This window comes from Globicephala melas, chromosome 1, assembly GCF_963455315.2.
Source record: "Globicephala melas chromosome 1, mGloMel1.2, whole genome shotgun sequence".
Lineage (NCBI taxonomy): Eukaryota > Metazoa > Chordata > Mammalia > Artiodactyla > Delphinidae > Globicephala > Globicephala melas.
In genome coordinates this window covers 172,601,636-172,624,767 of record NC_083314.1, presented here as the reverse complement: position 1 = coordinate 172,624,767, position 23,132 = coordinate 172,601,636, and the positions used below count along the sequence as shown (strand labels likewise).

The following is a 23,132-nucleotide window of genomic DNA, read 5'->3' as shown; positions in this document are numbered from 1 at the left end:
GCCTCTCCTTGACTCAAACTTGCTTGGTCTCCTTGAACTCTTCTTCTCTAGGCCTCAACTTCTGGGCTTCCGTGTCCATCTAGGCGTTGTCCAGTTTTAGCATGCCATCTGCTAGGTCACTTCAGCCAGGATCCCTCATCCTTGATATCTGATGGGGTTCCTCAGCCCCCCGCCCCCACCAGCCCCAGGTGATGTCTGGTCACCCTGCCTCCCTTCAGCAAGAATCCTATTAGGTGGGTTTAGCCAGAATCTCCCCAACCCTGATGTTTCCTCCTGGGAATTTCCCATCCTCTGACCCCCACGCTGTTGCCTTGGCTACAAATTCCCACTTTTCTTTGTTCTCTTTGGAGTTGAATCCAATCTCTTTCCCTCACCGCAAGACCCCATCATAGCAGTCCCTACGCTATACAATGGCCCCCTTGAATAATTAGTCTGCCTTGCTGTCCTTTAACAAGTGTCACTGGATAATTTTTTCCTCCTTTTCAGATGGGAAGAGAGAGAACTTTGGGCTAATTTCCTTTCAGATGCCTGGGGAAGGGCCACCTCCTCTTCACGCCCCGCAGGCCCGAGCACCCTGGAGTGGGCGTTACCCGGCAGCTGTGGGCAGGGCCGTGGGGGGAGGTGGAGCGTCCTTTTTCTGGGCCATGTGTCACCTGCATCCTGCCCTGGGGCATTGCCCCGGCACTACTCTGCCACTGCAACAACGAGAAGCTGGGGCCTGCTCCCCGGAGACTTTGGGGTGGATCGTGGCTCTCCTTGAGAGCCCTATGTTCCTGGCCCCCCAGAACCCGGAACATGGCAGATGGGGCTCAGGCCAACCCCAGAGAGTTCAGGAAGAAGGGGCTGGTTAGACACCCCTCTGGGTGGAGGGGCCCGAGCCTCAGGGCCTCTTCTCCTTTGAGAAACTCCAGGTACATGCCTGCTTCCCTGGGATGGAGCCCTCCTTGGAGAGCAGCAGGGATGAGGGTGGGGAACTGGCTCCTAGAATCCATTTCTTCAGAAAGGAGAGCTCTGAGTCTCTGATGGTGGCTGAGCTATGTCATGGCCTTTTTAGCACTACAAGGGCCTTTGGGATCATCTAGCTAATCCTTATGGGCACTTGAGGCCCAGAGAGACTAAGGGATCTATGGATGGTCACACAGCATTTTGGAAGTAGAGCTGCAGCTAGAACCCAGGGACCCAGGTCTCCTGGTTCCGGGAGCAAGAGGCAGCCAGCAGGTTGAGTCACGTGACTCCCTGGCGTGCATATGGAAAGGGGTTGGTTCTGATCTGTGACAAGGTCCAACTCCATGAGACAGGAGCTCCCTGTCTTGGAAGCTGATTCTTGCTCAGAGTGGGAGGGAAGGAGGCTCCTGGTGCCTGTGGGCTCTGCCATCCTGGGGTCTGTCCCAGGAGGTGGGAGGTGCTCAGATCTTCCTGGAGGAGCTAATCACAAGGCAAGGGCAGCAGGAAATGGGGCATCAAGAGATGGCGTTGGGCTTCCCTGGTGGCGCAGTGGTTGAGAGTCCGCCTGCCGATGCAGGGGACGTGGGTTCGTGCCCCGGTCCGGGAAGATCCCACATGCCGCGGAGCAGCTGGGCCCGTGAGCCATGGCTGCTGAGCCTGCGCATCCGGAGCCTGTGCTCTGCAGCGGGAGAGGCCACAACAGTGAGAGGCCCACGTACTGCAAAAAAAAAACAACAAAAAAAGAGATGGCGTTGACCACACCTGTAACGAGGTCCAGGAGGGAGCCACAGGCCAGGAACCCCACACAGGGGGAAGGGACGGACCCAAGACCAGGGTTTCTTCCTCTCTCAGGTCCTACCTGGGGATGAAGACGTTCATCACCATCGCATCCTGGCCAGCTGAGGTGACTGAAGGTGCTGGGAAACTCCTCCTTCCCGACACCCACAGCCTTTCTGCTGTGACTCACCCACAGGCCACAGGACCTCAGGCCTGCCACTGGGTCTCTGCTTCCTGGCTCCGCCCCTGCCTGGCTTCATCCCTTCTTTGGGGCTCTTTACTCCTCCAGGCACCTGTAAACACACCCGGGCGGCCGGCATTTGCTATTTACGGGCCTCAAGGATGCAGGGCCCACAGCTGAACAAGCATCGTAAAGTGGCGGTGGTGGCTTGGCGTCAGGGCACTTAGGGACACCAGGGTGCTTGTGTACGTAGGAAAACGTGTTTGTGTACGTGTGTACATGCAGAGCTGGTGAGCTTGCGTGCAGATAGCCGCATGTATCTATGTGTGTGTTGGTGTGTCTGAGCACGTGGTGATGTCTATGTGTGTAACACACATCAGGATGTTGTGTAAGTGTGTGTTCACAGCGGCGTGTGTGTCTCTAGAGCGTGTATGTGAAAGTAGGCTGTACACATCTTCACACGGCAGGTGTGTAGCAGTGTCTGGGTGTGAGATGTACCGGAAGACATGGAGCAGGTCTGGGGGCCTTCTTCCTTCTTCTTTCTGGGGGGCCCCACCCCCCGGCCAGCTGAGACTCCTGACACACAGGCAGGCGTCCTGGTGGCAGTTGCCCTGTGTAGGCGGAAGATGGGCTGAATGTCCCACCGGCTTTCTGTCCCCCTGTTCAGCATTCCCTGAACCCAGCCAGGTTTGAGACGAAGGAAGAAAATATCAGAAACGAGATAAGGTTAAATGTGGCCAGACGTGAGAAACGGTTGGTTGAATTCAGGCGAGGTGACTTGTTATTTAGAACGTTCAGCCGGGCCCAGGGGCCTGGGGCAGAGACTGCAGCCTGAGCGAATGCAGGTTTTGTTTCTTCCACTCGGAGTGGAACGTGCACGTGGCCGCTCTGGGTGCTGTGTGTGTGTGAGAGTGGGAGTGAGTGTGCATGTGTACGGGCATGGGGGGTGAGTGTGGGTCTGCTTGTGGGACTGTATGAGTGTGGGAGGTATAGGGGAAGGGCAGGCCTGGCTCAGGGGCACAACAATCCCTGGGAGGGGGCACCATGGGGGGAGCGAGGGTCTGGTGCGTGCCAGGCCCCGAGAGCGGGCCTGCCCGATCTCTGGGAGCTGGGATTGTTATTCCCATTTTGCAGATGGGAAAACAGAGCCCCAGGGAGCTTTAGTTCTGGACCTGCCTCTGTCTAACTCCAAAGTCTGTGCTCTTCCCACTGAGGCATGTGGAGGTGGTGAGTCCCTTGTCATCACTAGCGATGTTGGACAACCACGTCTCCAGAACCAAGTAATTTCAGTCTTTGGGTTTCCATCCAGTCTCCGTTTCTGAAATTCTTAGCTTCCTCCCTCTCCCAGTACATTTCCTCTTTCAGGCCGTGGAGCTGGATGGGGGATGTGGAGAGAGTTAGGGTTAGGCTGAACTGGGTGCCCAGCCCCGGGCACAGATGGAGGAGCCCGGGTGGGGGAGGCATCCCAGCTCTGGGGCACACAAACTTGGGTTCAGGTCTGGGCTCTGCCACTTCCAGGCTGCATGACCTGGGCAAAGCTTCACCTTTCTGAGCCTCAGTTTGCTCATCCATAAAATGGGATGACAGCGGCCCTCCAGCCTGTGTGGGTGGTGGCCTCAACCAGGTAAGGACCCAAATGCCAGGCTTGGTGTTGACTCAGCAGTGAGCCAGCACATCTGGGAGCCCAGGAGGCAGGGAAGCAGGGGAGGGGAGAATATGTCCCTGGGGTGAGCTGCCTGAGGATGCCGGGAAGCTGATTTTGCTGGTGTAGGAAAGGTTGTTGCACTACCTGTGAGACAAGGACAAAGGGGAAGAAATATATACGTGTGTGTGTGTGTGTGTGTGTGTGTGTGTGTGTGTTCATTGAATGATGCACTGGCCCCAGGGCCATGTGGGGACGCTGAGTCCCTGCTGGGAGCTGAGGAGCCAGGCCAAGCCAGAGGGGCCCAGAATCGTGTTCAGAAGAGCATGTGGCATTTGTGAAGCCCCTTAGAGTATATAAGGCACTGGGCTCTCACTGGCTGGGTCCAAATTCTGCTTCACCTCTTTTCAACCATGTCTTCCTGGGGAAGTTACTATACGCTCTGGGTCTCAGTCTCCTCATCTGTAAAATGGGGATAATATCAGCACTCTATAGGGCTGCAGGGAGCCCTTGATGAGTTAATGCATGTAAGGGGCATAGGACAGTGCCTGGCAAATGCTATTATTATATTCTCAGGGCCAAAGGGCTCAGCGTAAGGATAGTGTAACGCACCATACCGGCTGCTTTGAAGATTGCACCCTCCTCCTGCTCTGCTCTCCCTCTCCTGCTCCCTCTGTCCCTTCCCCTTTCCCCAGCCCTGGGGTGTTGGAAGGACAGCCAGTCAAACAGGAGAGGCCACGCACAGGGCAGGGAACTCACAGCACCCCCTGGGTTCTCGCGCAGTCCTGCCCACGGCCCACAGCAGCCTGCTCAACCTCAGGTCCATGGTGGAAGCCAACACAGGGAGGAACGCCATCTTGTCCTTCGTGGGCTACGGCTGCTACTGCGGGAGGTGGGGGGGCGTGGCCTGCCCATGGGTGAGGTGTACTGGTAGGTCCTGGAGAGTCTGGTCTGCTGGAACCGGGCAGGGACAGTAAAGGTCAGACTGTCTCCATCTCTGAGAGGTGGGAGACACCCCTTCCCCCAAGGAGGAGGCTTGTTTGATGAGTTAGTGGCCAGAAGCCTGACCTTTGACCCGTGTCCTCCTCAACCATCTTGGATATTTTCTTTTCTTTTCTTTCATTTTTTTTTAAAGTGTATAACATTGTGGGTTTTCTTTTTTTAATTCTATCATTGGCATGTTTATTTTATTTTTATTTCTTTTGGCCGCGAGGTTTGTGGCATCTCAGTTCCCCAACCAGGGATTGAACCTGGGCCCTCGGCAGTGAAAGTGCAGAGTCCTAACCACTGGACTGCCAGGGAAGTCCCATCTTGGACACTTTCCATTGTCCCTTTCCAAGGTCTTGGGCTTGGAGGCATTTGAACTTCCGTTCTCACCGGAAGGCGCCTTTGACCTGTCTCCAAATACACATGAGAGCAAAAGTCACACAGCTTATACTTGACAAAGGCAAGGGCTGTGACCACGGCCCCTCAGACTGGAGGCTCAGGTGGACAGGACTGTGCTTCCTCCATCAGACCGGGAGTTCCTGGAAGCCGTGGCTCATCCTTTGCTCCTGTCTCCCCCCGAAGCACCAAGTCTGGTATCAGCAGAGGCTTCATAAATGCACGTTGACTAATTACCTGCCCTCCACTAGAGGGGGTGGGACAGCCACACCACATTTGCTTCCTGTCCCCCATCCCCAAGCCCCACTTAACTCTCCAGGCCTTTGTGTCTCCCTGGCCATCGTGCACAGCCAGGTATAGCCCCTGCCTCTAGCCGGTCTCTTCCTACTTTGACTTCACTCAGGCCCCTCCCTCCCACCCTGACCCCTCCTGCAGCTGCAGCCAGGGCTCCAGGGGGTCGGGGGGAAAGCTAGGGCTCTGGGCGGAGGGCAAAGGGAGGGGATCGCAGACAAGAACCTGGGGCACTGGCCTGGTTCTTCCCGGCTGTGTGACCTAAGGCCAGTAACTGCCCTCTCTGGGCCTCAGTCTGAAGGTCTGACTCGTGAGGGACAGGAACAGATGATCATGATAGAGGTCACTGCCGGTGGGAGAGGGGCCAAGCCTGGCTATGCCTGCCTGCTCTCCTTTCCCCGCCCCTACGTGCTGCCATGTCCACGACTGCTGCTACCAGAAGCTCTTTAAATTTTTTTTTTTTTTCCTCTCTGCGGTACGCGGGCCTCTCACCGCTGCGGCCTCCCCTGCCGCGGAGCACAGGCTCCGGACGCGCACGCCCAGCGGCCACGGCCCACGGGCCCAGCTGCTCCGCGGCATGTGGGATCCTCCCGGACCGGGGCACGAACCTGCATCCCCTGCATCAGCAGGCGGACTCTCAACCACTGCGCCACCAGGGAAGCCCCAGAAGCTCTTTGACCTGGGCTGCCACACCTATGTGGACCATTACGACTACACCATCGAGAACAACACTAACATTGTCTGCAGTGAGTCCCTCTCCCACCATCGCCCCTTCCCCTCATGGAAGTGTGTACTGCCAGCCCCCTCAGCCTGTGCTAGGGCCGTGGGCCAGGTTACCAGATGAAATACAGATGCCCAGTTAAATTCAAATTTCAGATAAACAATGAAAGATGTTTTTATGTAAGTATATCCTAAATACTTTAGTTTTATACTAAAAACTAAATGTTAGCATAAAATTAGTAAGTATTAGTATGAAATGAAGAATTAGCATAAGTATATCCCATGCAATATTGGGGATATACTTATACTAAAATATTTATTGTCTGAAATTCAGATTTAACCAGGTACCTTGTTTTTCGTTTGCTTGTTTGTTTGCCGAATCTAATAACTCTGGCTGTGGCCCTGGCACATCTCCCTGATGTGCTCGGAGCCCCCGGGCCTGAACTGGCCCCCAGGTGCCCCAGTCCCTGAGATTCCTAAGCTTCGGAGAGCTTAGGGAGTGATCCTGATTCAGTGGGTCGGGTCTTGGTGGGGTCCAGGACTCTCTGTTTTTAATCAGATCCTCAGATGATCCTGAAACTTTGTGTCAGGCTGGCATGGGAGTCAGGGGACCTGGGTTGGAACCCATGTTCTCCCAGCATGTATGGCCCTGGGCAGGGTCCTTCCCCACCTGGCCTCAGTCTCCCCATGGGCACATTGAGGGGTTTGGATCTGAGCAGACCCATTCCCTTCTAGTTCTGTCATTGGGACCCCAGCAGATGACGTGGCCCCATCCTAGACACCCAGGGTTTCTGGGGATTCGAGGTGCCGGAGCCAGGCCTGGCAGGTTCCCTCCTTTACCATGGACGCATTCCCCACCTGAGGGGCGCAGCATCAAAGCTGATGGCCCAGGTGTCCCTGCCCAGCCCCTGCTAGTGCCCCACCCTGGGGTAGCAGGTGCCCCTGGCCCAGCCCCGTGGGCAGCCCTGGGCTCCCTTTGTCTCCTTATCTTCACCAGGCTGTGTGTCATCCCTTACTAAGAGCTCACAAGCAATGCCAGCTTTGCAAAGATACTCAAGACTCCTGTTCTCTGGGAAGGAGTCTGGTGGGGAACTGGGCACATCTGGGGACCCTCGGCAGCCCAGGGCTGTCTGGTCCTCATATTCTGCTGTTCAGATGTGTGGTGGAGGGTCTGGCTTGAGAGAGGAGTTCATTAAGCAGTTCATGGAGAGGAATTTCCCTCCTCAACCCCCAAGACAATGGACTAACCCAAGCAGTGGTTTTCACACTGGGTTCTGGGGATTTCTGGGGTCATCAGGTCAACTGCTGTGAGAGCTAGTGGGGGGTCGGTTATCCCTGGATCGGTGGTCCAGCTGCCTCTTTAATGTATTTTGTAGCTCTAGTGGCTTCTCTTTCAGCTGTTTAAAAAAAATTTTTTTATTCTTTTTTATTTTGGCCGCACTGGGTCTTTGCTGCGGCATGCGGGCCCCTCTAGTTGCAGCTCTCGGGCTCAGTTGCAGAATGTGGGATCTTAGTTCTCCAACCAGGAATCGAACCCGGGCCCCCCCTGCATTGGGAACACAGAGTCTTAACCACTGGACCCCCAGGGAAGTTCCCTCTTTCGGCTGTTTGATATATTAGTCTTTGGCCAAGAGTTTCACGTCAGAGAAGGTATTCTGCTGATGGAGAGTTTGCAAGTTTGCAAACAATTGGGCTAGTGGGTGGTTCTCGAGAGGTGTTCCCCAAACCTGCAGCATCAACAGCACTTGTTAGAAGAAGCTCTACGGGTGGGGTTGGGCAGCCTTGGTTTTCAGGAGCCCTCCAGCTGATTCTAATGCGCACCTAAGGCTGAGAACTATGGGGTAGATGATTTCTGAAGGCCCATAACAACTACGACAGCATTTGCTCCCTGGGACGCACTGAGCTAAGCTCTTTATAAGTGTTTTTCTCACTCCGTCCTCACCACGAACTCCCTCCAGGGTGGGTGTGCTGTGATTCTGTGCTTGAGAGAGGCCTGCGATGGTAGAAAGTAACTGGGCTGGGGGGTGAGTTCCTGACGCCTGATTTCCGTCCCAGCTCTGCCTTGGGTTTGCTGGATGACTTAGACAAACGCACCCTTTCCTGGGCCTCAGTTTCCCCCTGTTGACATTGTTCTGTTGGGCTTCAGGGGTTCTCTGTTTCCCATGCACCAGGGGCACCTGGAGGGCTGTGAATACAGAGGCTGGGCCCCGAGTGTCTGAGCCTGCAGGCCTGGGGTGGGCCCGCTGACGGTGCTGGTGCTGTTGGCCCGAGACCCCCTTCCGAGGTCCACTGTGACCTCAGAGTCTGTGTGCTCCACTCCCCACAGGCGAGCTCAACCAGACGGAGCGTGACCAGCAGACGTGCGAGTGTGACAAGAGCGTGGTCCTGCGCTTCCAGAAGCAGACGTACAGGGAGGAAGGAGCGTGGCAACTACCTCAACACCTACCGCCAGAGCCCCACGCCCAACTGCAGCATCTACGGGCCACGCCCCCCGCCCCTCCCTAGCGCCCTCTGGGGGCTGACAGAGAGGAGGGTTGGAGGTTCCGGTCCTGGGGACCAGCCAGATGGAGCAGGTGGAGGTGGGGGCGGGTCGGGGGCCCCTGGGCTGCCCTCCTCGGAGCCCTCCAGCAAGACCGGCCCCAGAGGACTCAGAAAGGCCGGGGCCCTGGCCACCTGGCTCCTCCAGCCCAGACCTGGGTGTGGCTTCATCCTGGACGTGGCAGGGGGCATGTGCCCTGTTGGGGTCTCTCCCGAGTGTGGAAGGCAAGACCTACGAAAGACTGGGGGCCTCTGAGGGAGGGGGGCCTCTCACTGGCACTAGCTTGACGTCCTCAGCCAGGCCCTCAAGGCTGGGGCCCGGAGTCTTCGAGAGCCAGACCTGGGGCGGCCAACATGGGCCCAGAGCTTGGCGTGTCCTAGGACCAGGTTCCCAGGCAGACAGAGCGCTGGTCACAGGCCTGGTTCTGGGGCCCCTCGGCTGCTCTCAGGGGATGACTCAGGGTGAGCCCTGCTTTGGGAGCCTTGCAGCCCTCCAAAGCCCCTTTGGTAGGTGGCCCCATCCTGGCCTTTGTCAAAGTAGCACATGAGTCCCAGCCCAGACCACAGGATGGTCACGGGGCTAACGTCCCAGGCCTGAAGTCTGGCCTCAGTTACCCAGAGGGCCTCAGAGCACTGGGCACTGGCAGAGCCCACATGCACCGCCCCCAGGCGCACACTCAGATGTGTCCCCACCACTCGGGTCCTCTGCCGACCCATTCATGTCAGAGGCACACCCTGGCTGCCGCCCTGCAATGCTGAACTGCTCTGAGGGGCGCCCCGACCCTAGGCTGCCCGGGTCCCTGACAAACGCGGGAGGGGGAAGCCCCAGGCCTCCAGGCGCTCCCCCTGCATCTCTCCCCGCGCAGCAACCAGGCCAGGGCGTGGAAGGGACCAGAGCACTCTTCCCCCGGGCAAGGAGAGGCGAGGCTGCAGCCTGGCCACAGAAGCCCTCTCGATGGGGAGGAAGCCGGGAGCTGGGACCCACCTCCGTGAAGAGGAGACAAAGGCAGGAGAGACCAGGTCCAGGCAGGAGGCTGTGGGGAAGATTCCAGAAGGCAGCAGGATGTGAAGAGGGAAGGGAGGGGAGAGAGTGGGAGAAGTGACACAAGGTGAGGGCCAGACGTCCAGACCAGAGAGGTCGTGGCAGGAGAAGAGGGAGCAGAGGAGCCTTGGGGGTGGGGTCCCCCCTGGGGCCCAGGTTCCCGCTGGGGCTTGTGGGATTACGGGCAGAACAGGAGGAGGGTCAGGCCTCAGCGGACCCGCTTTCCTGACTCTGCCCCAGCACTACTGTTTCCCCAGCTTCCCAGTCCTTCCTCAACTCGCCTCTTGACCTCAGGGTCAGCGGCCTCCAAGTAGCCAGCGCGCCCTGCCTCGCTCCACCCTCTGCCTTCAGCCAGCGTGAACCCTGAGGGCCACTGACCCCCCGGGACACCGAGAACATCCGCCAAGAATCCCGACCCACCCTGCAGCCGCCGAGGACCACTGGCACGGGGGGAGGGACAGTCAAGACGAGCACAGGCGGGGAGGGACGTCGGGGTAGGGAGAACATCTACAAAAAAGACGGTAGGACTGGACAGAGCCCCGCCAAGCTGCAGCTTCTAGAAACCCGCCTTGGGCTCTGGAGGCAGCTGTCGCTGTGTGTGGGAGGCCTCCCTGCTGCTCTACCCCTGCTGTCCTGCTGGCCGTGGGGTGATGGCTGTGGTCCCCCGTGGGCCCGCACCCGACCTGCCCAGTCACCGAGATGCTCTCAGGAGCCCACCTGCTCCTGAGCTGACCCCATCAACTCTGAGCTGAAGCCCCGCCCCCCCAGCAGGAATGGAGCCAGGATGGGGAGCCCCCCAGAGGCGGGGCAGCAGAGGCCTGGGCCCCTTCCCTGTGGGAGCCTGGGTTTCTGGCTGTGCCCCTCTACCCGTGCAGACAGCCTCCCCTCCTAAAAGTCTAGGTGTTGGGACGGGATTCTGCTGCTAAGGGGTCCTGCCTGCCCCCTGCCTCACCCCAGACTCTCCCAGATACTGCAACCCCCAGAGATTGTCCACAGGACGTGGCACCCCTCCTCAAACTAATAAAGGCCTCCTACTTCCACTGCCCACTGCTGAGTCCTCCTTGGCAAGGCACCCACTGGCCAGGGAAAAGCACAGTGGCTCCCTCCCGGGTCTCCAGCTCTGGGGAAAGTGGGTTCCCTGACCCTCAGCATCGGGCAGGGCCTATCCCTTTCCCGCTCCTGGTCTGGGCGAAGCAGCCCTCCTCCAGCAGAGACAAAACTGTTGGGAGGGTTGGAAAGTGGGGCTGTGGTCCAGCGGTCGGACAATGATAACAACTACTGGGCTGAGTACTTACTAGGCCTCCATCTCCACAATGCTCTCCCTCTGCCCCATCCTTTTCTGTTGAAAAAACCGAGGCCCAGAGAAGGTAAGTAACTTGCCCAAAGTCACACAGGTCATTAGTGATGGGGCTGGGATCTGAATCCTCAGCATCTGACTTTTAATGTCATCTCTTCGCACCTTCTTAATGATGAGTTGGGCAGCTGGGGTCAGTGGGACAAGTGACTGAGAGTCCAGCAGGGCGCCAGGTCCTGGGTCCTGGCCTTAGCCTCTTCCCTGTGATGGGCATCAGTTTCCCCAAGTGCAGAGAGACCAGAGCCAATGTTTCAGATGCTCCCCAAGGCCATGGGTTTTCCTGGGACTTCTAGGGGTGATCTCTGGGGAAGGGGAGGCTGAGCAGATGGGGGTCTGAGCCCCCCACCTCATTCTTCCATGAGCAGCCGTGCTTTTCCTGTGTTACATATTGATCCTTCACATGAGCTACTGTAAGAAGAAAAGAGAGTCTTCAGCTAACGTTTTGAAAAGCCCTGGACATGATCATCCATTGGTTCATTCATTCAATGGACCTATCCCCATGGTCTCCTATGGACCAGGCATGAGGCTGGGCTTCGGGGTAGACACCACTTATCAGACACAGCCTCTGCCCCCAGGACCCCACAGCCTGGGAGGGAGAGGCAGACACGTGGACCGATACCCTTGACATAGGGTGCGAGGTGGTGTCAGGGGAGCACGAAGGATGCAGCCAATCCTGGAAGTGGCCCCCAAGGGGATGGGGTGGAGGTGGGATGGTGTATTTGATGCCTCTGGAGGTGGCGAGGGGGAGTGGGGTCACAGTGTTTGAAGAAGGGCTCTTTGCTTCTACAGTATGCGTGGTCTTTCTCTCCTCAAGTTAGTGACGCCTTTTATGCAGAGGCTCGAGGAGGGGGCTGGACTTGGTTCCCACTGGTCTGGGGGCTGCCACTAATCAAGACTCTCTCCTTGACCAACATTTAGTCAGGCTCCTCTGAGATCTTTTCTCAGCTAGGTCTCAACATTTGGGTTTCTATTGCCCCATTTTAGCAAGAATCCTGCCATGTCAGTTTAGTGAGAATCCCTACCCACCCTCAATACGTGATCAGATTCCTCATCCTCCACCAGCCCCTGGGTGATACCTGATTACCCCACCTGCCTTCTGCAAGAATCCAGTTAGGTCGGTTAAGCAAGAATTCCCCAGCTCTTATCAATTTTCCACCTCCCCCACCCCCTGCTATAAACCCTCACTTAAGAAATGTAAGGATTTGAAATTGTATTTGGAAATGAGCCCGATTCTATACTGGTCCCTATTGCAATAGTTCTTGAATAAAACCTGTTTTGGCCGCTTAAGCTACTGTCCGGCTCTGGTTTTCTAGGAGTTGTGACTCAGATGGAATCAGATTCATCATTGGACCCCGGGATCTCTGCCAACTAAAAGTTGTCGCTTGCCATTCTTGTTTCTATAAGAATGAACTCACCAGCCACCGCAGCCTCTGACCTTCAACACCCCCTGAAAGGAGTTAAGGGTGGAGATCAGGAATGAGGCCCTCTGTGCTCTGGGAAAAACTGGCAGAACAGGTCTTCAGATAGTTAGATATTTTCAGGAGAAGATTTTATGAGCTCAATTTCTTGCATCTTCTCATATCTAGAAAAGCACTAAAATCATTAACAGAGACATCTGTCTCCTTGTGACTAGCAGCAACCTTCTTGACTAATAGCAACTTTTGTCAAAATGTGTGCCTGACTGCACCAGAATCACACATATTCTGACCCCTCCCCCCTTTACCTCTTTGGAGCAGCTCCTCGGTGCTATTTGAGATGCTATAGTTCTCATTTTGCCCCAAATAAAACTTAACTCGCAACTCTCACGTGTGCATTTTAAAAAATTCAACACCTCTCACTTTCAGTGGGAAAGTATAGCACAGCCTCGTGGGTTATTACATTACAGTCCCGTTCATTGTCTTTGAGCTATTTTTCGCCTCTTGGCTAGATTCCATTTTCCTTTCTGCTTTGTTACCTGTCTGTAAACGGAATGAATCCTGCCATCCTGCACATTTGGTTAATTCTTCTAATTTTCTCCAAAATCTGGCTACAACTCTTCAGATGAATGTTTCCAATTTTTCTCCCACCCTCTTGACTTGGAGTCACTGAGAACTAAAACCCAACTGCCCAGATCCTTACTGGGACTTTCTAAAGAAGCCCTATGAGCTGAAGCTGGATGCGTCCACGCTCTTGTCCAAGAAACAAACGTGACCATGACACTGATGTCGGTGCCACCACCAGAGATGATGCAAACTGCAAGCAGGAAGACCGATGGATTGCCACTGCTCTCCTCACTTCACCATCCACAGATGCTTCAAGCTCAACATCTAGAAGTCTCAACTGGCTGTCCTCTGAACCCAGAAACTGGGTTTAGTTGCTCTGATCATTAATCTTTGTTTTTCTTTTTTTCATAGATATCCCCCTCATTTAAATGCTTGATGGTTCACACCATCGAGAAAATACCCTTTACTACTAAGTCTCAACAGATGTTTCCACTGGTCACTAAGGAACAAAAAATGACCAATCGAGAAAGGAACTCACATTGTTCAGAAGAAAGAAGATCTCCTCTTCCTCTGAACCAGAGGAGGGACTGGCAAAGGCTCTCCCCTTGACCAAACTTTGGGCTCCTCTGAGAATTTTCTCAACTTGGCCTCAACCTGTGGGCTTCTGTGTTCATCTTTGCATCATTCTTGTGTTTCAGCAAGAATCTCGCTATATCAGTTTAGGGAGAATCCTTACCCTTCCTCAATATCTGATCAAATTTCTCACCTCTCACTAGTCCCCAGGTGATATCTGATCGCCACGACCTGCCTTCGGCAAGAATCCTGTTAGGTCAGTTTATCAAGACTCCCCTACTCTCTTAGCGATTTTCCAGCCACTGATTACCCCCACTCACCCTGCTCCTTAGTTAGAAATCCCCACTTTTCTTTGTTCTATTAAGAATTGAGCCCAGTTCTATACTGTCTCTTTTTCCCCACTGCAATAGTTAATAAAATTACTTTTACTGCTTTAACTTCTGTCCAGTTCTGATTTTCTACAACACACCATCTCTGCCCAGACCTAGGTCAGTCTTCCATTCTCAGAGAAGCACTGCCCCTTGCCCCCATTCTTCAGACCCCCCCCCACCCCAGGGAGTGGCTGTCAACTCTTTTCTAGAACTTGGGCGACACCTAGTGGTCATGATAGGTCACCACCTATGCTTTGCTCCACACCTCCTGCCCCTCTGGGTCTGAACCCAAAGGGAGAGACCCTGCCCCAGGCTGGCAATGCCCAAGAGAGCACTAGGAAACCATCACTGTCACCTCCACCTTACCATTGCCATCGACACTGCCTCTCACAAGGAGCAGACTGGGTGCAACCCTGGCTCTGCCGCTCATGGGGCCACTGGCCTTGGGTTAGTTGCCTCACCCCTCCCAGTCTCCATCTCCCCCTTCTGTAAAATGTGTGTAATAATGAAGAGCGCGTCGTTGGGTCTGAGGACCACATGAGGCCGCAGAGGAGAATGCTCCCAGCACAGGGCCTGTGCGGGGACTGGAAACTCAGTGCTGGAGACTGGGGCCCTTGACTGCATGTTGGGCCAAAGGTCCTCAGGGCCAGGCCGACAAAGGGCAGTAGGTGGAAAGAAGGAAGATTCTGATGAAGTGTTTGGCCTGGGACATTCTCCCCCAAATGGAAACCTGGCAGAGCAAAGCTGTGGTTTACCAAGAAAATCCGGCTCTCTACACGTGGGTGTTGGGGGGAGGGGAGGGGAAGGAGAGAGGCAGAAGGAGAGGGGAAGGGGGCAACTTAGTGCCCCAGCTGCACAGCCAGGGCCCTGGTGCCTGTCCGGCCCTGGTCTCAGCTGGGCCCGGGAGCCACCTCTCTTCATGCTCAGGACCGACTATGAATGCAGGGAGGCGGCCCTGTCCTCCCCAGCGGTTGTCATGGCAACACTGCTGTCAGCTTCCCCAGCTGTGACTTCTAACAAGCAGCTGATGCCAGCAACTGTGACAACAAGCAGAGTTGGGCGTTAGGAGGCAAGGGTGCACAGTACAGAGGTCTGGGCATGCGGCCCTGCAACCCTGCCAAACACCCTGCCTCCTGGGCTGGCCATCTGGTCCCTCAGCATGTCGGGGCCCTGTGAGTAGACCAAGATTTATTAAGCACTTACTGTATGCTGAGCACGGGGCTCAGAGCTCTGTGTGTGCCATCTCACTGAACCCTCCTAGCAGCCCTATGAGGTGGGGGCTGTTCATAGCTTTGTTTATAAAAGGTGGGAACTGAGGCCCAGAGAAGCCAAGTAAGTTACTCAAGGTCATGCAACACAAGCAGGGTTTGAACCCTGACTCCAGAGCCTTAGCTTCAGAGAGCATCCCTTCAACCCCTTCATTCTGAGAAAGGGAATGGGAAACAAGAAATTTAGAACTGGGACTTCCCTGGCGGTCCAGTGGCTAAGACTACGTGGTCCCACTGCAGGGGGCATGGGTTCGATCCCTGGTCAGGTAACTTAAGATCCTGCATGCCGTGCGGCGTGGCCAAAAAAAAAAAAAAAAAGAAATTTAGAATCCGAAGGCATGGGTTCCCATTCCAGCCCCACCTGCCTGCTCAGACCCTCCATTTTCATCTGTGAAAAGGGAATGAATAATTTCTGAGGTCTCACTGATGATCTACAAGTTGGGTGAAAAAAAGCTTCAGGAAGGGTCAGATGTACACAAATAGGAACCTGGGGCCCAGGAAGAGGAAGGGGCTTATGTGAGGGGGTCCTCACCCCAGCTTCCTTCTCTCCGGCCTCCTAGCTCCCCTCCTTCCAGCCCGCTTCAGCCCCACCCCTGCTTCACACTCATCTCAGCTACGGGCTGCCCCTCTGGCCTGCCTCCTGGCCTTTGCTCAGGCCGTCCCCTCTGCCTGGTGCCCTCTCCCTCCCCTCTGCCTTGCCTGCCTGCCTTCCACCTAACCTTCAGGTCTGGAAGCCTCTGCTGACCGGCAGGTCTGGATGCTGTGCCCCCCAGGTATGCCTGCATCCGGGCTCCCTGCCCCTCACTGTCTTGTTATCACCTGGTTACTTGTCTGTCTTCAGCTCCAATGTGAGCTTTAGGTGTCAGGGGTGTGCCCTCCTATTCCCACTGAATCCAGTGCACACTGGATACTTGTGCACTGGGTGAATGAATGAATGAAACCACACAACGACTTAGCGGCTTGGCCAGAACCAGAACCTAGGCCTCCCTCTAGGGCAAGGGTTTAAACCCCGGGGGAACAGCCTCCTCCATTACCCGTCCCCCAAGTCTCGCCAGTACTGGATTCCTTCCCAGATGAGCTCGGGGAGGGGAACCGTAGGGCAAGGAGAGTCAGCCTGGGCTCTAGTCGCTGCTCTGCTATGCGTTAGCGGTGTGGCCTTGAGCCGCAGTCAGTTGGGGACTTAACAGCAACCGCCCGAGGAAGGTCGGGTGTACTATGCACAAAGGGAACGCTGTGCCTGGACGAGCTGAGCCTCAGCACCTGGAGGCCGCTTGTTGCAGCAAGCAAGGCTTGGGGGGCACATCTGGGTTCCCCTTCTCCCCGCTCAGGGTCCCGGGGCCTGGGCCTCGCCCCCTGCCCCAGCTCTCTGTTCTCCCACTGGATGTGATTTCGCTTCCGGATGAGCTCAGTAATGCCTGGCCCGTCCCAGGCACCCCGGGAGAGCCTCTGTACTCACTGACCCAGTCACCTCTCTCCCCGCCAGGCCAGCTGCCCCCCCGCCAGGCCCCCAGCCATGCCCACGCTGCTGCTTTATGCCAGACTCCCCACATCTGCTCATCCCCGCGCCTTTCACAGCTTTGCAGACACCCTGGCAGTGGGGATGGGGGACAATGGCTCTGCCTGCCATGCACACAGTCACTCCAAAGCGGTGACAGCCTTTCACTGTGGGGCACTGAGCCCAAAGCCCACCCTTGGTGGAGGGCGTGCCCACTGCTCCACCCCTCCCTGACCGCCTGGCAGCTTCACCCAGACGGCAAGAAATGCAGCTGAGGAAAATGTGCAGACGCAGAGCTGTCGCAAAAACGCATCTACACTTGACTGTCTGTCCCCTTTGAGGCAGGGCGTTCACTCCTACAACAGTGCCGAGGTGGAAGGACGGGACACGACTGCGTCCCCGCGATCGCCACAGCCCTCCCCATGTGAGTCATCACGCGCCCTGGTCTCCGCCGTCCACCGTCTGCCTGTTTTCCCCTGAGGACACTGAGCTGCCCAAGCTCTCCCAGGTGGAAAGTGGTGATGGCTCAGAGCACTGGGAGCCCCGCTGCTCCCAGGACCGAGCCCAGACCTCTTAGAGTGGCCGCAGGCTCTCCTTGACCTGGCCTTGCCTGCCTCATCTCCTGCTCACTTGAAAATCGACTCCCACATTCCATGCTCCCCACTCTGAGCTAATGCCATCCCTTTGCATTGACCTCACGTCATTCAACATATACACGAGGGATTAGAAAAGGACACAGATCCTTGCCCTCAGGAGCTCATCTTCCAGTGGGGAGGCAGAAAACGAGCAGTGGTATCCATGAGTGTATGATGCATGGGGAAACAGAGAACAGGACGAAGGGGATGGGAAAGGCCAGCGGAGGGTGGGCAGTATTAAGGAGGGGGGTCGCATAAGCTTTATCAGGAAGCTGAGATTCCAGCAGAGACTTGAAGGAGGTAGGGAGTCAGGCACGTGGGATGCCCCTTCTAGGCAGAGGGAGCCACTGTGGGCAGGGTCCTGGGAGGGAGCGTGGCCGCCATGTTCAAGGAACAGAACAGCATGGAGGCCATTGGCTGGGGTGGAGGGAGTGAGCGGGAGAGGATAGGAAGCGAGGCTGCGTGGGGATGGTCATGGGGGTTTCGGGGCTGTGGAAGGACATCGGCTCTTACTCAGAGGCAGATGGGGAGGGCGTGAGGAGAGGAGTGACGCGATCAGACTCCAGGCACCCTGCTGACCAGCTGCTGGTGGATGAGAGATTGCAGAGGCTGAGGGTGGAAGTGGAGAGAATGATGTGGGGCAAGCGGTAGCCCAGGAACGAGGCGATGGTGGCTCAGACCAAGATGGCAGCCCTGAAGGTGGCCCAGGTGGTTCTAAATTTTTCCCCTCTCATCTTTGTCTTTTTAAAAATGTGTACATTTTACTGAAGTATTTTATAAATATAGAATCTAAGTGAATTTTGAAGGTGCCAACACATTAGATGTGGGATATGAGAAAAAGAATTTGACATGCATGTTTTTGGCTTGGGGGAGGGGCAAACATGGAGGACGGCCCTTCAGCTGATCTGGGGGGAGACGTGGCAGTGGCGCTTTCGAGCAGGTTTGTGGAATCACCTTCCATCCCTCTACCTCACTTGGTACCCCAGCTTCCCCTTATCTTCAGCTCTCAGGTGAGACGCCAGACCCTCAGCAGTCCTCGGGGAATGCTGACCCCCTGCCCCGATGGTGCTCATGGCTCGTGAGCTGACCTCAGTTCCAGCATCTCCCAGCCTGCCTTGCGATCACCCGCTGACTTGTGTTCTGTCTGATCTGAGCAACCTCGAGTCGGATGCAGCTTTACTTCTCTGCTTTAGCACAGGGCCTGGCTTGCAGCAGGCCTTTGACGTGGATTTGTTGAGGGGATGAGTGATCGCCCTTCCAGGAGAGGGGGCTTTCCCAGTGAAAGCCAGCGACATCCCTCCACAGTCCCACCACCGTCCTGTCCTCCCAGAATCAGGGCATCGACGGGAGCAGTTCGAGACCACCACGGGCCCCATTTTACAGATTAGAATCGAAGGCCCAGGCAGTGGACCACGGCCTGGATCTCACACTGAAATCCCTGCCCCCATGCTGAGCCCAGCCCTGGCCTCCCTCCCTCCACTGTGTCATTTGGCCAGTCCTGAGCTGGTCTCTGTTGTGGTCTGGAGTCCCCAGGGAGGGGTGGTGCCCAGCCACCCTGGTTCCATGCCTGCCTTTCCATGGTCACTCCCCTCACCGCCTTTTACAACCTTCACCGTGACGCCCGTCAACCCCAAGTTTCCTTCTGCAGTAGCGATTACTACAGCGCGTGGGCAGGTGGGAAAACAGACCAGTTTCCCCTGTGACCTGCCAGTTGAGCCAGGCAGAGCCCCGGAGCCCTAGTTCCCAGACCCTCTGCTGACCACCCACCTCTGGCTTCCCTGTCTTCACACCTGTGACAGCATCACTCAGTCCAGATTGTAAGTGCCTGAACTTGAACTTCTAAAAGCTGCTCTGGCTCTCAACTTTCTCCCCAGGATATTTACACCTGATTCTCTGTTTGTTTTCTTTAAACGTCTGTATCCCTACTGCCCAGCTCTGTGCCTGCCGCCTAGCAGAGCCTCAATGAACTTTTGTGAGTGATTACAGCCTCTGTGTGTTCTCCGGTATTGCATGAGGATGGCCTTTCTCCTCCCAAGCCTCTCAGGTAAGGGGCAGGGGCACGTCCACGCTGTTCATGTGGCCTCCAAGCTCGGCACAGTGCTGAGAACCCCAGAGCCTCGGGTAGTGAAGACCAACGACATCAGTGAGTTACACCGCATGGCAAACCACACCAAAACTTAATGACATTAAACGGGCCCATTACGTAGCTTGCACTTCTGCAAGGTCGTGGTTTAGCTGGGGCTCAGCTGGGCGGTTGTTTTGGTCTCAGCGAGGTTCTCTGGTGTCTCTGGTCATCCGTGAGCTGGCTTTGCTGATCCCTGCCAAGTGCTCTCACAGGTCTGAGGTCCTCAGCCAGCCAGCTGGCCTGACGACCCTGATCCAGATGGGTTCCTGCCCTCCTGCAGGTGGGCCCAGGGTGTTTCTCATGGCAGCGGCAGGTGTTTCCAAGAAAGAGGGGATGTGCGTTGGGCCTCCAGAGGCCTTGCTGGCGAACTGGTGGACCATCAATTCCACCATGTTCTACTGACCACAGTAAATCGCAAGGCCAGTTCAGAGTTCAGATTCGGGGGTGGGGAAAACAGTCTACCGCTTGATGGGAAAAGCTGAGCATGACATCGTGAGAGGTGAGGATACAGAGAGGTAGGAAGAGTTGTGGTCATTTTTGCAATCTACCCCCGGGCATCAGAACGATTAGCATCCACCCTGACTGGACCACTTTAATATTTATTAGAATTTATGCCTTATAACCAGGGACTTCTAAGTGTGGATCAAAATCTTGGATACCCCCAATTCCTTCTCCCTTGCCCTCTTTCTTCATTTCTTTGTTATCTTCCTGGCGTGACATCCAGGTGGCAGCTGTGGGAGCTGATGTTCTCATGCTCTGTCTCCTGGGAGGTGAAAAGGGCATCGACTTTTTCCTACCTCGGGGTTTTCTGGAGAAGGCAGAACTCCAGCAAATGAGAAACAGAGTCCAAGTGTGCTTCTCGGGTCCTTGGCATGTGGCCGAGACCTTGTTTTCCAGGATCCCTGCTTGGCTCCAGCTGGATCTGGGTTGTGGGTCTGGTTCCCAAACCCGCCCTGTATCCTGATTTTGACGTGGGGATGGAGGGAGAGTTTAAGGCAGATCCTGGGGCCTTTCCCTTCCTGGAAACTTCCTGGGATGGGGGTAGGCGACTTCTCTCTACCCTGTCACCTTGCTTTATTGCTTCCTAGTCTTACTGCTATTGGAATGTACTATTTATGTGTATGTTTATGGTCTGTCTCCCCCCATAGAAAGCCAGGATTCTGTCTTTTCCACTGTTGATCTCCAGCCCTCTAATGCTGAGTGACAAAGGAGTATCCCAGACCAGACCGACCAGGGACCCACGGCCTCACTAGCATTGGAGTTTGCTCCTGCCGCAGCGGGGCCAGCTGGAGAAGAACCGCTTGAAGTCTGGGCAGGTTCTCTTTGAAGCGGATTGCGTGTCACACTCGCAGGCTCTTAGCCCACAGAGGCAGCCGACACCAGGACCAAGGGCGCATTCAACTGAAGGGAGACAGAGGGTCACAGGGGGCTTCCATCCACTCCCAGGGTTTGATTCTAAAGTTGGGGAGAGCTGGGAGCTCGCTGCAAGGGGTCAAGGGTTGAAAATAGAAAGGAAAGGAACTGGGAGTTCTTTTCTTTTGTCCCCAAGCCGTTCCCCCACCACACCGGGACATGCCCCAAGGAGAAGCCTGGAAGGAAGTGAGAGAAGGAGCAGGTGTGGGCTGCACGGAGGGGCCCTGGGTTAGTGCTGCCAGGCAGCACCCAGGCCAAGGACACGAAACCTATTTTATCAGAACTCAGCCCCTCCTTCCAACAGCTTACCTGGTTTCTCACCTGGATGTCGCAGGCATCTTCAGTGTAAGATGCCCCAAAGGAAGCTCTGGATGTAAGGGTCCCCTTCCGGCCCCCCGCCCACTGAGCTGGTCCTCCACCCACACTCTCGGCTTGGGAAATGGCAGCCCCTCCCACTCAAGCCAGAAAACTAGCAGCCGACCTTGATTCCTACCCCCCTTTCGCTTTCACAGCCCATCCACCCGAAGTTCCATTGATGTCTCTATGTTTAGCATATTTCACTCCTCCCTTTTCTCTCCATCTTCTTGGCCACAATCCCAATCTCTGTCATCACCAGCAATTCCACCCTAATGGAAAGAAACAAACAGGGACTGTCTTTAAAATTTTTTTTTAAATTTTATTTATTTTTGGCTGCGTTGGGTTTTCATTGCTGCACACAGGCTTTCTCTTGTTGCGGCGAGCGGGCTTCTCCTTGCACTGGCTTCTCTTGTTATGGAGTACCGGCTCAGTAGTTGTGGCACACGGGCTCAGTAGTTGTGGCTTGTGGGCTCTAGAGCGCAGGCTCAGTAGTTGTGGTGCATGGGCTTAGTTGCTCCATGGCATGTGGGATCTTCCCGGACCAGGGCTGAATCCCTGTCCCCTGCGTTGGCAGGCAGATTCTCAACCACTGCACCACCAGGGAAGTCCAAGACCATCTTTAAATGTAACTTGAATTAGGATCACTCTGTTGCTGAAAGCCCTGCTGTGGTTTCCTACTATTTGGGCAAAGACATTCCAAATCCTTGCCATGGACTCCAAAGCAGGCTTGCCATGATGGGGTCCCCGCCAACCTCTCCATCCTCACAGACCTCCACTCTCTCACCTTCACGCTGCTCCAGGACCAATGGCCTCTTTATGTCGCATGTTTTGTTTGATCTTGTCCCAGGGCCTTTGCACTTGCTACTCTCTTTGTCTGAAACACTTCTCTCCAGGATTTTTAAGTGGCTGGGTCCATCCCACCTTTGGGTCTTGGTCAGATTTCCTCTCTTCAGAGAGGCTCTCCCTGCCCACTCCTTCTAAAGCTTCTCCAGCCACTCTCCCTCACATCCCCATTTGTTTGATTCACCACACTTTTCATATCTCTTATTTCTCTTATTTGTGTCTGTTTCTCATCAACAAAGTGTAAGCTCTGTGAGACTGGGGCTTTTTCTGTCCTGTCCCTCCCAGTATCCCCAGCTGGAATACTATGCTGGCACATAGTAGGTGCTCAATAGTCATTGAATAAGTGAATGAAGGCTCAATGGGCCTTTGGGATTGAGTGTCTGCACTGTGGCCAAGTGACCACTAGGGGGGCATCTTTCATTTAGTAGTCAGAGTTATAGTGCTCTGTGCATGGGTGCATGTGCGTGTGCGTGCGTGCGTGCATGCGTGCGTGTGTGTGTGTGCGTGTGTGTGTAGGGGACGTCTAAGGCAGCCTCCTTCTAGATAACTCCACTCCATTTCCACTCTCTTTTGAGGGTTGTGGGGGTGAGGAAGTGAGGTGGCCAGACTCCCTGATGTGTTGGCCCTGGGCAAGTTAGTTTCAGTATCATTTATAAAATGGTGATAGGGCTTCCCTTGTGGCGCAGTGGTTAAGAATCCGCCTGCCAATGCAGGGGACAGGGATTCGATCCCTGGTCCAGGATGGTCCCACATGCTGCGGAGCAACTAAGCCCGTGCACCACAACTACTGAGCCTGCGTTCTAGAGCCCGTGCTCCGCAACAAGAGAAGCCACCAGGATGAGAAGCCCACGCACCGCAACGTAGAGTAGCCCCCGCTCTCCACAACTAGAGAAAGCCTGTGCACAGCAACGAAGACCCAATGCAGCCAAAAATAAATAATTTTTTAAAAAATGGTGATAAAAGCAATAGTATCAAAAGTAAATAATGGTGTCTACTTCACAAGATTGCTGTGAGGGTTTTCACTGGTGTCGTTACAGATGGAGTGGTCTGGATGTGCTCAGAACACAGAGAGGCCTCTGTAAATGCTTGTTATTATGACGATAGTGCACCCTTAGCTTCACATGTTGGAAAAAGAAGGGCCCTTTGAAACTGGACCAGTGCTGGCTATCGTCTGTTTGTTTGCTTTTCCCCCTCTCC

General features: G+C 55.3%; 1 protein-coding gene across 1 annotated transcript; it reads left to right on the top strand.

The window, feature by feature from the left end:
• Window positions 1–795: 795 nt before the first annotated feature.
• PLA2G2F (phospholipase A2 group IIF) lies at window positions 796–8,733 on the top strand. The gene is given in 8 exon segments (XM_070045367.1): window positions 796–911; window positions 1,798–1,839; window positions 4,291–4,435; window positions 4,438–4,475; window positions 5,628–5,654; window positions 5,883–5,965; window positions 8,266–8,351; window positions 8,353–8,733. Coding segments are annotated over 8 exon segments (918 nt in total).
• Window positions 8,734–23,132: the final 14,399 nt, after the last annotated feature.